General features: G+C 44.6%; 2 protein-coding genes across 2 annotated transcripts; one reads left to right on the forward strand and one right to left on the reverse strand.

Moving 5' to 3' along the window:
- Positions 1–1543: 1543 nt before the first annotated feature.
- On the reverse strand, positions 1544–5738 carry LOC132525415 (T-cell surface glycoprotein CD3 delta chain). The gene is made up of 5 exons (XM_060157971.1): positions 5629–5738; positions 3775–3993; positions 3196–3327; positions 2869–2912; positions 1544–2647 (listed from the first exon to the last, which is right to left on the reverse strand). Coding segments are annotated over exons 2-5 (243 nt in total). The 5' UTR covers positions 3776–3993; positions 5629–5738; the 3' UTR covers positions 1544–2581.
- A 1829-nt stretch (positions 5739–7567) lies between these two features.
- Positions 7568–15582, forward strand: LOC132525416 (T-cell surface glycoprotein CD3 gamma chain). The gene is made up of 7 exons (XM_060157972.1): positions 7568–7630; positions 10518–10541; positions 11024–11239; positions 12048–12179; positions 12833–12876; positions 13633–13716; positions 15451–15582. The coding sequence occupies exons 1-6, from the start codon at positions 7576–7578 to the stop codon at positions 13696–13698; spliced, it is 537 nt and encodes a 178-aa protein (XP_060013955.1). The 5' UTR covers positions 7568–7575; the 3' UTR covers positions 13699–13716; positions 15451–15582.
- Positions 15583–16078: the final 496 nt, after the last annotated feature.

Genomic DNA, 16078 nt, shown 5'->3' on the forward strand with positions numbered 1-16078 from the left:
CTCAATATCATTAGGATGTCAGTTCTCTCCAAACTGATCTATAAATTCAATGCAATTCTGATCAAAATCTCAGCAGGCATTTGTAGTAACTGAGAAGGCAATTCATACGGGACTGCAAAGAACCTAGAATAGCCAGACTACTTTCTTTAAAAGTTGTATCCCAGCCATTCCACTCCTGAGTATTTATCCAATAGAGATAAGAGTGTATGTCCTTGTATATGAGTGTATGACTTGTATAATGATTTATGTATGAATGTTCATAGCAACTTAATTTGTAATAGTCAAAACCAGGAAACACTCAAAAGACAATCAAGGGGTGAATGGATAAACAACTTGTGGTATATCCATACAATGGAGTACTACTGAACATTAGAAAGGAATGAACTATTCATAGATGCAAAGAGATGGATGAATCTCAAAATAATTATGCTGAGTGTAAGGAGCCAGACCAGAAAAGGGTACATATTATATTATTTCACTTATTTAAAACTCTAGATAAATGGAAACTAATCTATAATGACAGAAAGCCGATCAGTGGTTGCCTAGAGGATGAGAGGATAAGGAAGAGATTGCATGCAAAGAGGCACAAGGAAACTGTCCAGGGTATTGGGTAAGTTCATACTTATCAATCTTGGTGATGTTTCACAAGTGTATACATATGCCAAAACTTATCAAATTTTACACGTTAAATATATGCAGTTTATTCATGTCAGTTTACTTCAGTAAAGCTGTGTTTTAAAAGCACAAAAAAAAAAGAGAGCTGAAGGGACCCAAGTTTCCAGAAGGGCTCAGGTGAAGGTCAGTGTTTCTCATCCTTGGCTTCACATTAGAATCAGCTTAGGCAGTTTGAAAAGTCCTGATGTTCCAACCCAGTATAATCAGCATCTCTAGGGGTGTCACCCAGGCATCAGTACTTTGAAAGCTCCCCAGGAGATTCCAATGTGCAGTGAATTTTGAGAACTGGTGAGCTGTAGAGGGGGACATAAGGGTATATGAGGAGCACAGGATCAAAGGAAGTGTGCAGGGCATGGGAAGGACACAAGTATTGCTGCAATGCAAGCCGTGGAAGAGTTGCCCAAGGTGGAGGGATCCAGTGTGAAAATTGGATCTAGGGCTAGGAGGACTGCAGCAGTAGGGTATAAAGGGTAGGAATGAATCATAACCATGAGTGAAGCATGTGTAAATTGGAAGTTCATTCTGTCCTAACAAAGTTAGGGTCTGTGTGTATCTTGAGGAGATAGTGGGCAGAATCATCCAGACCTCTGGCTATGTGGTTGCTAATAATTTTCTCCTTTGGGAACCCTGGTCTAAGAAACTCCCACTCTTGGGGACTTTCCTGGTGGTCCAGTGGTTAAAACTTTGCCTTCCAATGCAGGGGGTGTGGGTTCGATCCCTGGTTGGGGAGCTAAGACCCCACATGCCTCGCAGCCAAAAAACCAAAACATGAAACAGAAGCAATATTATAACAAATTCAATAAAGACTTTAAAAATGGTTCACATCAAAAAAATCTTTAAAAAAAAAAAAGCCCATCTCTCATTAAACTGTTCTGAAGTTTATTGAATTACTCTTACGCAGAGAAAAAAAAGAGGGGTTCCCACACATGGTAGACAGGCATGGGCGTAAAGGACACAAAAGAGTAAGTGGCCTCAATTCTTCCTCTAAACCAGAGATTCTCTGAATTGAGGCTGCTTCAGAATCACCTGGGGACCCAAGAGTGTCCCCAAGTGGGACCCAAGTGTGTATTTTTTAAATAAATCCCAAAGTTTCAGAACCGCCACTAACCCAATGGCTAAAGATGCCATCTATTGCAAATATCCTAATTCCCCACCCAGTCTCAGACTCCAGCTTTCCAAGTGTGTGGAGAAGGATAGTATGTTTTCATTGATGAAGAGTTTCTGATGCCAGTTTACTATGCAGAAGGCAGGGGTGGGGCAGGGACAGGTTCTGAGGAAAGAAAATAGAATGGTACCTTCTATACAGGGGAAAAGGGTACTGAAGGGGCCCTGGCTGAGACCTCCTTGTAGGTAGTGGCTACCACTCCACAGGAGTCATAAAGCCAAGGCCAGCCCCTTAGCAGAAATGGGACTTTGTCATACACACTCTCGGAGCCTTGATGAGAAGTGATCCTCAGGGCCTTTGATGTCTCTGCCACCTCCACTCATGATGTCATGGAAACTTCTGAGTGGCTGTGTCCCTAAACACAGCAGCCCGCCCTCCACTGTGGTGAGGAAATCAAAGCCGTAGAAGGGTTGTAATAGGGGACTGGAGCCAAGAGAGTGTGGTGGGGCCGATCCTGCACCCAGGGAGCCCACCAGGACAGAAACACCAGTGGGTCAAGATATGGTGGGAGACGGCCCATCACACGGTCCATGTGGGGCAGAGGAGGGAAGTGATTAAAGAAGGACACAGATGGGCAGGGGAGGGCAAGGGCCCAGTCAGGTCAGGGCCACTCCCATGCCTTGTCCAGGAGCCTTCAAAAGTCCAGGCGCCTGCTGAGTAAAGGAGGACAGCTTTCTTGGCTGAGCAAGGAGAGAAGGTCCAGTCGATAACCAATAAGCCTAGAAGCCACCAGCCTCAGGTTCACTTGTTCCGAGCCCAGTTCTCACCAAGATGACTGTACTGAGCATCATTCCGATCTCGAAGGGGCTAAGAGATGAGAAGGAGAAGCAGTGAGGCAGTGTCAGAACTGTCCCAGGGAGAACCCCAGCAGACCCCAGAGATGAGAGATCATTCCTGGCCATTCCAGACCCCCCAGTGACGGATTCCCCACTAGGATCTTCACACACATACACATTAAACCTAGTATCAGGCTCTCCATCCCCACTCACTCCTCCCCCCATTCTCATCTTTTTCCCCTCAGGGCTCACCTGATAGAGCTGGTCATTCCCCAACAAAACTTGAGTGTCAGCAACTAGAAGAACCAGGGAAAGAGAGTCAACAAGGGCCTAGGAGATGGGACAGGGAGACCCCGTGAATGCTGCAGGGGGACCAGCATTGGTCACACCCTTGGAAGTCTGCATGAGCTACATGGGCACCTAAGTGCTGTCAGCAACCAGTTGTAGGAGGCCTTAGGAGATTGCAATAGTGACTCCCAGGTGAGACACAACCCACCTCCAGCCCCGTTCCTTAGCAGGTACACACTCATACCCACATTCACAGCCACAACACACACATGTTCTGTCCCTCCCACTTACCCCTGGAGAGCCTTCCAGTCTCGTGTCCAGCAAAGCCGTAGACACCCAAAGCAAGGAGCACGGTGGCAATGATGTCAGTGATGACGATGCCTGCCAGGGTGGCCGAGTCCAGCTCCACACAGTTCTGGCACACTGTGGGGGAAGGGAGGCCAAAGGAGAGGTGGAGGGGCTTCAAGATCAGGGAACCATCTCTGCCTCTTAGGTCAGCCCCAGGATCTCTCATGCCAAGACCCAAACTAAGTCCTGCTGAGAGCCTTGATACGTCTACCTCTAACCTTCAACCCAAGAAATCCCTGAGGAGAGCCAAGAAGTTGTCTCAGCTTTGTAGGAACTTAAACAAGGCAGTAGGCCAACCACTCTCCCAACCAAGCCCCTACTGCTTGGGTCACAAGGTCCCTATTGTTCTTTTGCCATTAAGCTATTTCCCACTCAGGGCTCCAAAATCTGGCTCATACCATTACGAGAACAACCCAGTTTGTTGAGAGCACAGACTGGTACACCAGAGCTCCCTACACCTAGAAAGTTCTCATATCCAGAGGCCCCATCCATTCCAACGCAAAGGGTCTTGGAAGCACATACTTCGATAGTATACTTGCAGAGTAGGTGTTTTGCTGGTTTGTCCATCTGCCTTATTGCACACATACAGTCCTCATGGGTCCAGGCTGCGTTTTCCCAAGTCCATAGTTTTATTGCCTACGGCCAGTTTTCCTACCGTTCCTTCTAGCCACGTGATACTCTCATTGCATCGCAAAAACACTCTGTCCTCAAGTTCCTCCACAGAGATATCGAAGGGGCTCACTAAGGGAAAAAATACCACAATTGGAGCCAGCTCTTTGGTCTGCACCAGACTGCTTGTTCTGCTGAGGCTCATACTTAAGAAGGACCAATTTCCAAGTCTAGAATAGTTCATGGTTTCTAGTGAGAGAGACGGAAGTCACAAGAGAAGTGCTTCAATAGGCTCCCGACAAACTGCGGGGACCAAGAAGGACATGAGGATACAATCCAAACAGAGGACAGGCCCTGATGGACATGGAGCAAAAGAGGAAAACATGGAGTTGGGTCGATCCAAGAACCTTCCTGGAAATGTGTTCAGACCACTGATTAGAAGTAGGAGGGGAGCCCAGACTGCTAAAACACCCAAGAGATATGGAAAGGCAGAAGAATGGTCCTCGATTGGAGATGTCCTCATTTTTTTCTCCAAGAAACCTTCTAATTCTACTTCCCAGCCACCTGCAACCCTCCCACGTCAACTTCTCATCTTCTGACCCCTCGCCCCACCCTTGCCCCAACCACTACCAAGGGAATGGTACTACTAAAGCCTTTCCTATGGCCAATGATGGCTGCGGGTAGGAGAGAAGCTAATATGAATTACCATCCCAGTGGTCCAAAAGGGGACCTAGGGCAAATCCCATGTAAAGATTTTTAGTTGTTCCACCCTTGCTTAGGAGGAGAGGGACAGGAAAAAAAATTTTTATTGAATCTGTTCTTGGGGCTCCACACAGGTCAAGTCTTGTGGGGAGTTTAAGGGTTGGAGGTACGAACAGCACCTTTCTAGATCCACTGAACTGCTGTGACTGAGAGCATCTCCACAGCCCACAGAGGCACTGGAATCTATATCTCCAATCCCAGGAAAAAGTGGAATCTACATTCTTCCTGAGATTCATGGTCAGTAACCAATTTGGTTAGAAGAGCATCCTCTAGAAAACCCCCCGACGAGCCATTTCTCGTGCCTCTGTAGCAGGTCAGGAGAAAATGCATGTATTCTCAGGGAGATACATGTACATCAGATGCTCCACATCACAGAGTCATGTATTCCTTGGGGATCCGTTTCCAATGGAAATCCTGGATGTCCCAAAGAAGCTGACTACTAGGGTAACCATTCATCCCAGTTTGACTGGGATTGAGAGAATACCTGGGACATGAGAGTATCAGTTTTAAAACCAGACAAACGTGGATGAGTGGGTCATTCTACTACCCCAAATCTGCCCTCCCTCCTGCTCAGCCTCAATTTAACTTTTCTCTTAAAGCATTCCCCTGAGTGCTGGGCCATGGCCCCAGGTGGTGACATCATGATGGCCAAATGACCAAGAGTCCTGGATCCCAAAGGCTCTCTGCCCTAGAAGGAACAGTGCTCCCATTACCAGCCCTAGGCTAAGGCACACACATACTGCAACACTTCCTACAGATCTCTGGCCTAAGGTCTTCAGAGAGACATTCAAGGCAAAGATGCACCCCTAGCTGGATTCAGTCAAAGCCAAGAGCCTGTGCTTCCCAGACCCTGTGCTACGTCCCAACATGGCCCTCCTTGACAACGCTGCCTGGTGAATTGAAGCTAGCATTGAGAAGGACTTTCGAGTGGACCACATTCCAGGTGGTAATGTCGCTCTTAGGTCCCTTCTCCAAGATGCCCCCATCCACCCAGAGAAGCCTTACCTTGGGAGAGAAGGGCAGCCAGTATCAGGCCAGACAGAAAACTTCTGTGTTCCATCTTCCAGCAGAATTCATCCAGAAGACAGACCCAAGTCACAGAACTATCAGCCAAGGTGAAAGCTGCCTTCCCCCAACTGACTCATGTGTACCCGGAAAAAGTAAAGGGTGGTGGAGGCACTAGAAGACGCCTATTTCTCTGCTCTCTGCTGTTGGTGATGGGAGGCTGCCAGGGTAGAGGTAGGCTGGGGGTGGGGTAGGAAGGAAGCAGGTGCAAATTGCTCTTTCTCAGAGCATGGAGGGTGGGGGAGGGGTAGAAGGGGGAAGCAGAGGATATGGAAAAGGTTGCCTGGACTTCTAGGAAGTAAAAGGAGATTCAGGGTGTCCTTTCTTGAGTCACTGATGAAAAACAAGAAATTCTGAGTTCCTGTCAGCAAACATCACTACATTTACTCACCACCTAAAAACTGCCACCTCTCAAAACCCTTGAGACAAGCTGTGAACCCCATCCCAGAAGCCATATCAGCTAGGTTCCTCCCTTTCCTGGTCTTTCTTGGGACCCTACCCGAGGTCCTCCTTGGGCCGCCTGGGACACCACACTAAGTAGCTTCTTTTTTTTTTCTTCTTCTTCTGTTTTTTTTTTTGTTTTTTTGTGTTTTTGTGTTTTTTTTGGCGGTACGCGGGCCTCTCACTGCTGTGGCCTCTCCCGTTGCGGAGCACAGGCTCCGGACGCGCAGGCTCAGTGGCCATGGCTCACGGGTCCAGCCGCTCCGCGCCATGTGGGATCCTCCCGGACCGGGGCACGAACCCGCGTCCCCTGCATCGGCAGGCGGACTCCCAACCACTGCGCCACCAGGGAAGCCCCTAAGTAGCTTCTTACCAGTGGGAGTTTGAGCTTTGGGAGCCCTCTAACGAGAGATTTACATCCTGGCTCCAATACTGCCTACCTGCTGGGTCTGAGCCAGTCACAGAATTCTTCAGAGCCTGATTCCCTCAGTACCATGAGAAGAATTCGAATGGAATGTTTCCATGGTACCTGACACTTCATATGTTCTCAATAAGAGAGAGAGTTATTAATAACAATATGATTAATTCGCAGCACAATTGAGTCTCCCCAGGAGACAAATGGACTTTTTTCCTCTGGGCTATGGAAATCCCAAACTGTCTACACTGTCGCAGTTAGACTGTAATTTATCTGAGGGTAGAGCGTGTACATGTCTTGCTCGCTTCTGTATCACCAGCACCTGGCCTGTGCGTGGCACATGGTGAGAGCTCCGTACATTTTTCTCAATTCACTGGCTGACCGGCTGAGGGGCCTGAGGTCCTGGGAACACAGCCGACCCTAGTCCTTGGAAATGTATGGTCTGTCTTGGTGGAATCGTCCTACCTATTCCTTTCCAGGCAGGCACCACTCTGATGATCTCATCTCAAGAGAGCAGTGAAAAAAAATCCCTGGACTGAGGTGGCTTTCTGTTCAGAGTTCCAGCCCCTAGCACCTAAGAGTTCCCACCTAAATTCACTAGTTCTAACAACAACAGCTAGCAACAGCTGGCTGAGACCCAAGTAACAAGTGGTGGCAGAAACGTTTATCTTCCCCTCATAAAAAGAAGGCGGCCCAGGCCCCCTCCTGCCCAGCACGCAAGGTGGCTTTCCGTACAAGCTGAGTCTCTGAGATGGGAATCCAGCACTCCCTCACGCTCCCTCCCCTCCACCACCCACGCTCCTCTCCTTAACTGAAAAGCCAGAGGTATCTGCACCTGCAGCCCTCCTGAGCCCTGCCCCCACCCACTGCCCACACTTGAAGCAGAGGGTGGAGGCTCCGGGTTCTTGCCTTCTCACAGGGGCCCCAGCCTTAAGGATGCTGGGCGGAGCCAGGCTATACGCTAGCACAGGCTGGCTGGCTGGCTGCTAGGGGCTGCTCAGTGCTTCTGTGGGAGAAGAACAGAGGCTGCTATGGAGCAGGGGAAGCGTCTGGCTGGCCTCATCCTGGCTGTCACTCTTCTTCAAGGTAAGGGCCCGCTAGGGGGTCTGACAGTCTGGAGAAGGGCTCAAGGGAAGAAGCCATAACAGGGGGGCAAGAATATTTGGATCCCCTAACCTCGAGCTGTCATCCTAAAGTTCAGAGAAGGAAGGGCAAAAATGAAGCTTCTCACTGCTCTCTGCTAAAGAGAAGCCATGTTCCATGGGAGAGATGGAGTCCTTGTCTCTTAAGAAATCAAAACAGATGACTTTACTGGCTTGAGAGAGAATCCGGATGCCACCATCTTAGGTTTGAATGTAGCCCAAAGGGCACAGGCCAGGAGTCTGAAGAGAAAACGTATGTGTTCCTTAACTCAGATCTGGGGTTAGGAGTAGACCTATGAAGCATTCACTCATTCTGTTGGTCAGCTGGTCAACAAATACGTGTGAGATCCTATTACGTGTTAGGCTAGAAGGGTATAAAGGTGAATAAAAACCTTCTGCTCCAATTAGCTCATAGTCTAATTGAAGAGATAAGTTTCAACGTTGCCAGATTGAGTGTAAGGTTCAATATAGGTTGCCTGAACAAATATTCAGTTGGAAATACAATAGGAAGTGGATGAACTGGGCCGATGCCTGGAATCTGGACTAGAGGTGATCCTCTCCACATTGAAAGTCGTTGAAATCACGCAAGAACTATGAGAGATGTGAGGAAGAGGAGGCTGAGGATAGAACTGTGAGGATACCACCTTTAAGGAATAGTTAGAGAACAAACATGTCAGTAAAGAGATAAGGGAATGATCTAAGAGCTGAAATAATAGGATGAGTGCTATTCCATAGAAACCAAGGGAGTAGAGAGCTTCCAGAAGGAGAAAATCACCATGAGTATGAAATGCTGAAGAGACGTCCACTGATATAAGAATATATTCAAAAGTTTAAGTCTGTATACATACTACCAAATGTAAAATAGATCGCTAGTGGGAAGCAGCCGCATAGCACAGGGATATCAGCTCGGTGCTTTGGGACCACCTAGAGGGGTGGGATAGGGAGGGTGGGAGGGAGACGCAAGAGGGAGGAGATATGGGGAGTTTTGAATCAGAGTTAGAATGAGGGGACTCTGTTTTCCTCCCATGGTGATCAGGTGGATGGGGAGAAGAGCTAGTTAGAAATCTGCTTAACTCTTTGTCTTGCTTTTCTTTATCTTCATTTACCCATTTATTCACACATACATTCATTCGAAATATGTAAAGTTCCTACTATGTTCCAGGCACTGTGCTGGGTGAACTATTCATAAACAGTTCACCCCTATATGAAGTTCTAAGACTGTTGACTCCTTCCAGCTGTTTCCATCACACTTTGATCTATGCCCCCATCTCTCCCCATAACAAACTCTACCTCTAGCCAAACTACCTCTTTTGTCCTTTTCCAAGTCTGTATCTTTGTTCAACTATTCTTTCTACCTGGAAATTCTTTCTCTGTCTGGCGAATTCTTACTCATTCTTCAAGGCAGAACCAAATGCCATCTTCTCTGTCAAGCTTTCCCTGTCCCCTCACCCTTGGTCAAAATCAATAGTTTCTACCCCTTTCCATATGCATTTATACAAATACTAAATGATAATTTACAAGTACTATTACATTTATTACATTTGTGTTTATTTTTTTTCCCACTTCATTGTAAACTCTTCAGAAGCGACAACTAGTTATTTGTATCACCACCCTTTTCTTCCACACTCGTTACTCATTACTCGTTACTCAGACATATAATAGTGGTAAGTGTTTGGATTAAATCCAATTGAACTGAACTCCAGTGTTGGTTCTCTATAGTATGTCTACCATGCAACTCTACTACTCTGAGTTTTGAGACAGATTTGAGGGCTATTTAATAGCTAACTCTTTGGGGACATTCAGGGTTTCCACAAAAAATGGATCACCAAGGCTGAAGGTTTTAGAAGTAACTCAGCTCTAAAAGGCTTTAGCTAGTGCACACCCAGTCTTTGCCAGGGCTTTAGCTGCTAAAGGAGAAGAGCATGCCACACTGTACAGGCAATACCCTTACGGATACTGCAATACAGTTCTGCAATGCTAACCGTCCAGAGTTAGTGTCAGACCTCAAAGGTTAAGGGCTCAGTCCCCAAAACGACTGCCCTCACTTTAAAAGCTAGGCACAAGTTCAGGGATCCTCAGACTACCCACACTTCTAACGAACTGCCTACAAATCTGGAGGGTTCCCAAGAACCCCCTCAGAATTTGCTAGAACAACTCACAGAACTCCGGAAAGCCCTATCCTTACTACTACAGTTTTCTTACAAAAAATAAAATCAGATCTATCCAAATGAAGAGACACATAGGGTGAGGTCTGGGAGGGTCCTGAACACAGAGCTTCCATGCCCTCTCTTTCAGGAATTAAAATACATCACCCTCCTGGCACATTGATATATTCACCAACTAGGACGTATGAATGAGTTTTTATTGGGGTTTCATTACATAGGCATGATTGATTGAATCACTGGTCGTGTGACTGAACTCAATCTCCAGTCCTCCTCCCCCTCCTAGGGCTCAAAGCCCCAATTCTGCAATCACATGTTTGGTCTTGACCAGTCCCATCCTGAGTCATCTCATTAGCATAAACTCATGTGTGATCCAAGGGCCCATGAAGAATCACAAAGGCAATCCTGTCATTCATGAAATTCCACGGGTTGAGAAACTCCCTCCCAGCAACCCAGGAGAAAGACCAGACAAACTCTTTGCTATACAACACCCTAAATTCGGTTTGGTGATTTAGGCAACAATCCAAAGAAATAGGTATAGATACTGTCACTCGCATGAATTAGGCTCTTGCTCTCCATGTTGGCCTCAGATGACCACAGAAATGATACATCAGGGGATCTAATGACTCCATGCCCAGATGATCCTCTGTCTCTCTTCTGTCTCTACAGGTACTATGGCACAGTTGAATGAAGGTAGGGGAAATGGCTTCTTTCTATCATCAACCTCTGAGGAAATTCATGGAAATATGGCTTCCCACAACAGTAGTCCTATAGGAGCAAGTGAAGAGCTAAGAAGGGTTGGGATGATGAAGGATAGACAGCAAACCTCCCCAGTGTCAACCAAATCAGTGGCCAGCCTTGACCTCCCTGGCAGCTTTCCTGTAGCTAAACAATTAGTTTTCTGGTTCTTGGAGGAGAAAGAGGACCCTAGCAGCTAGGCACTACTCAAAGCACAACCTATGAACCAACAGCATTGGCATCACCTGGGAGCATGTTAGAAATGCAGAATCTCAGTCCCTCCCCAGAACTATTGAATAAAACCTGAAATTCTAACTAGACCCCATGTGATTCATGTGCACATTAAAGCTTAAGAAGCAGTACTGTCATGGTCTCCTGATGCCCTGGGACAGGGAGAATTTCAGAGGCAAGATCTTAACAGACATTTCCTTTTTCAGTAAAAGTGGATGACAATCAAGAAGATGGTTCAGTAATTCTGAATTGTGACATGAATGAAAATGTTATCAGATGGTTTAAAGATGAGGTGGAAATAAGTCCTGTAAACACAAGTAAAAAGACTTGGAATCTTGGAAGTAGTACCAAGGACCCTCGAGGGATATATTGGTGTCAAGGATCAAAGAACCGTTCAAAACCACTCCAAGTATATTATAGAAGTACGTATCCCCTTTGGTTTGCTTGTGTGAAATTAAACAGTACTTGCTGCTCTGGTGAGCTTCTTGTCTGGGGTGAGTGTGGAAATAGATGCTAAACAGTGAAGTAAGAGCCAGTTTTCTTAATCTCAACATAATTTTTTTTTAATTTATTTATTTGGCTGCGCCGGGTCTTAGTTGCGGCACGCGGGATTTTCATTGAGGCATGGGGGATCTTTAGTTGCGGCATGTGGGATCTTTTAGTTGCAGCATGCAGGATCTAATTCCCTGACCAGGGATCAAACTCTGGCCCCCTGAATTGGGAGCATGGAGACTTAACCACTGGACCACCAGGGAAGTCCCTCAACTTACTTCTTTCTTTTTGAATTTAACAAAGTAGCTCCCCCAAATTCTTGAAAAAACATAGCCTGTGTTGTAAAGCCTGACTCACTTTTGGGTAGGCCCCACAGATTGGAGCAGTCAGCAGTTTATATAAAGTGAGTTAGGGCAGGTGAGGGAGACAGGGGAGACTACCAGGTAAGTAACAGGAATGTAGAAGGCAGTTGAGCATGGAGAATGGGATCTGGTCTTCCTTATATTTCAATAGTTGCTGGGACTAATACTCCATGGGCTCCCCCAGGACTCCTGGGAGACAGAGGAACATCAAAAAGCATTGAGTTCTCAGCCCAAGGATCTTCCCAGGCAATTCCCTTGCCATACCACCCACAGAGAGAACAGTCTTCTGCCCTAGACAGAGGTATTATCTCAGGAGAAAAAAATCCAGAACAACTTTCACACCTCGAAGGAGGCTTATCCTTCCCTTTCCCCACAGTGTGTCAGAACTGCATTGAGCTGAATTTAGCCACTGTGTCTGGCTTTATCTTCGCTGAAATCATCAGCATTTTCCTCCTTGCTGTTGGGGTCTACTACATTGCTGGACAGGAAGGAGTTCGCCAGTCAAGAGGTAAAAGAATGCTCTTAGCTGAGGGGTGAGACCACCTGGGACCCTTAGCCTTCTTCCTACCAAAATAGAACCAATAGAAAAGACTGGGTTGGCACGTGTCACTGATGAGCACGACTGGGTGGGGCTCTGGTTCTGTAGGCAGGAGAAAAGGACACTTGGTGTTTTCACAGCATATTTGCCTATCTCAAGATCCAACTCTCTCTGATTTGTCCTCTGTGCTTTTTAAGAAACTCTTTCTTGAAGTAAAACCTACATACAGAAAAGGGCATGAATCACATACACACAGCTCAAAAAGCTTTTCTAAAAAAGCAAACACACACATGAATCCAGCACCCAGTTTAAGAAAGAGAATTAACACTTGTGGTCACTTCCAGCCTCCACTTAGTCCCAAAAGCGACCACTATCCTGACTTCTAACAACATTGATTCATTTTGCCTGTTTTTGTTGCTTACGTAAATAGACTCATACAGTAAGTACTCTTGTGTGTGGCTTCTTTTGCTCAACAATATGCTTGTGACATCTATCCATAGTGTTATAGGTAGATGTATTTCACTAATTTTTATTGCTATTCAGTACTCCATTGGGTGAATATATCCCAGTATATTATTTATTCTATCTTGTGTATGTGTACCTTTTGTTTATTTTTTGTGCAGCTTCAGACAAGCAGACACTGTTGTCCAATGACCAGCTCTATCAGGTAACGGAATGTGAAGTGAAAGAGACATTGCTAGTTAGTAGTCGTAAAATTTTGGAATGGGTTATAACTTCCAAGTTATTTGGAAGAAACTGCTTAGGACATACCAGATGATGGCATTGTTATCCCTTTGGGTAGAATGGACGAAATAAAGAGAAGGGTTGAGAGAGACTGAGGTCAGGGTCTAGTGACAAAAAGTTGAAGAACACACAGAGAAACTAGATACAGAGCCTCCATTCTTGTCCTCTCCCACCCCCAGGACCATGAAGAAACCACTCCAAAGCCTTGAACATAAAAAGCACTCAATAAGTATGCATCAATAGAAAACAAACTTATGGTTACCAGGGGGTAAGGGCAGGGAGGGATAAATAGGGAGATTGGGATTGACATATACACACTACTATATACAAAGTAGATAACTAATAAGAACCTGCTGTATAGCACAGGGAATTCTACTCAATACTCTGTAATGATCTATATGGGAAAAGAATCTTAAAAAAAGTTTTTTTTAAAAAAAGAGTGGATATATGTATATGTATAATAGATTCACTTTGCTGTATACCTGAAACTAACACAACATTGTAAATCAACTATACTCCAATAAAAAAATTTTTAAGTATATATATATGAAGAAAGGTGAAAAAAATAAAGACATTTAGAGTGAAAGCTAAAAATTTTTTTTAATTAGAAAATAAATATGCATCAAATTAATTCATAGAGGACGATGGAAAATGATTATGACTGTACTATCCTTTTTAGCCCCTTAAGGAAAGGGAAGATGACCAATACAGCCACCTTCAAGGAAACCATTTGAGGAAGAATTGAGCCCAGAACTCAGAGTAGGTGTGTCTCTCTACACCAATTCTAAGAACGTGCCTTTGCACTACCTGCCTTCCCAACTACTGCCAAGTTTATCTCCTTTCCCCAAGCAGCTATAAGGATGGGGGGTAGGGAGGATTGACTGATAATTCCTTGGGGGGAGGGGGATGACTTCCTGTGCATTGTAGGATTTTTAGCAGCATCCCTCGCCTCTGTCCACCAGATGCCAGTAGTACTCCCCAGCTGTGACAACAAAAATATCTCCAGATATTGCAAGTATCCCCACGGGATGCAAAGTTGCCCTTAGTTAAGAATCACTGAACCTATATTAACCTTCTAATCACCCAAGCAATCAATCAGAAGTTCTAATTCAATCAACCAGAAATTTCAGTCAGTAAAACAGGGCCCAAGCATTATTTGGTTTTCTGAACCAGTTACAATTTTTCTTTTTTAATCCAGGTGTTTTCCCTTCTATCCAGTTCTCAGAAACAGAGCAATACATTTTGGAGCAATCCTAGTAGAGATTTTCAACCCTAAATCTAGACTCAAGATTCCCAAAGGTGACAAATGGAGAGGAAAGGCCATCAGAGCAAATTCGGGTTTTTCTCAAAAAAAAAAAAAAGTAAAGTAAAACTTGTATGGTGTTTCAGGAGCGCCACCTATTGGAAGTAATTTTTCTGTAAAAGAAAAACGAAACGGTCAAATAACCTCCTTTATTTGAATACCATTTTTTTAAGTTTGCATTTTTATTTACTTTCTTTATAAGTCATAATTCACATGGTTCTAATATGCAGTGAAAGGTCGCCCTCCACCTCCCTCTCCAGCCACCCAGTTGCCTTCTACAGAGGCAAACAATAATACTAGTTTCTTACATAGCTTTACAAGATATTTAAAGTATTATATATCGGAGGTATTCTAGGCATACATAAGCAAATTCTTTTTTTTTTTATGGATGATAAATGCATCGTGATTTTTTGTTTGGTTTGGTTTTAGCTGCGTTGGGTCTTCATTGCTGCACATGGGCTTTCTCTAGTTGCAGCAAGTGGGGGCTACTCTTCACTGCAATGCGCTGGCTTCTCACTGCAGTAGCTTCTCTTGTTGTGGAGCATGGGCTCTAGGCGCACGGGCTTCAGTAGTTGTGGCACATGGGCTCAGCAGTTGTGGCACACGGGCTTAGTTGTTCTGCGGCATGTGGAATCTTCCCGGACCAGGGATGGAACCCATGTCCCCTGCATTGGCAGGCAGATTCTTAACCACTGTGCCACCAGGGAGGTCCCCAAGCAAACTCTTAAGTACACATTATTCTTCCTTCCCCTATTTTTCACACAAATGTTATCATACTATACATCTTGCACTTCTCACCTAATAAAACCTGAAGATCACTTCATACCAATATATAAAGGAGCTCTTTTTTTTTTATGCAGCCACTTTGTACAGATCCCCTATAATTTATTTAACCAGTCCTCTACTGATGGAAATTTAAGTTTGTTCTTTTGCTCTTACAATGCCACAATGACTGTATAAATGTCGTTTTTTAAAATTGTATTGAGGTATAATTTACATAAAATTCACTCATTTTAAGTGATTTCACCTGTTCTCGGTAATTTTTAGCAAATTTACCCAGTTGTACAACCATCACCATAATCCAGATTTAGAATATTTCCATCAGTCTCTTAAGATCTCTTGTGCTCTTTGCAGTCACTCCTTGTTCCCACCCTCAATGCCAGGCAATCACTAATCTCTTTTCTCTCTCTTTAGATTTGCCTTTTCTGGATGAATGGAGTCATACAATATGCTGCTCTGGACATTCTCGTACAAGTCTTCGTGTGGACATGTTTTTATTTGTCTGGGTTGATATCTAGGAGTGAAGAATTGCTGGGTTGTATGGTAAATTTATGTATAACATTTTAAGAAACTGCCAGTTTGCCAAACTGGCTGTTCCATTTTACATTCCCACCGGCGATGGATGAATGAGGTTCCTGTTTCTCCACATCTTCACAAATATTTGTTACTATCTTTTTTAGTATAGCCATTCTAGTAGATGTAAAATAGTGTCTTATTGTGGCTTTAATTTGCATTCCCTAACGACTAACGATGTTGAACATCTTTTCATGTGCTTATTAGCTATGCTTATCATATCTTTAGTGAAGCGTGTGTTCAAAACTTTTTTTTTAATTAAGTTGTTTTTCTTCTTACTATTGAACTGTAAAAGTTCTTATATATTTTTGAATACAAGTCTTTTATCAGCTACATTATTTGCAAATATATCTACCAGTCTGTGACTTGTCTTTTCATTTTCTTAGTGGTGACTTTTGAAGTGCAAGAGTTTTTAATTTTGCTGAAGTCTGTTTTATCCATTTTTTTTAATGGATTGCGCTTTTAGTGT

The sequence above is a fragment of the Lagenorhynchus albirostris genome, chromosome 9, assembly GCF_949774975.1.
Source record: "Lagenorhynchus albirostris chromosome 9, mLagAlb1.1, whole genome shotgun sequence".
In the NCBI taxonomy this organism is placed as follows: Eukaryota; Metazoa; Chordata; class Mammalia; order Artiodactyla; family Delphinidae; genus Lagenorhynchus; species Lagenorhynchus albirostris.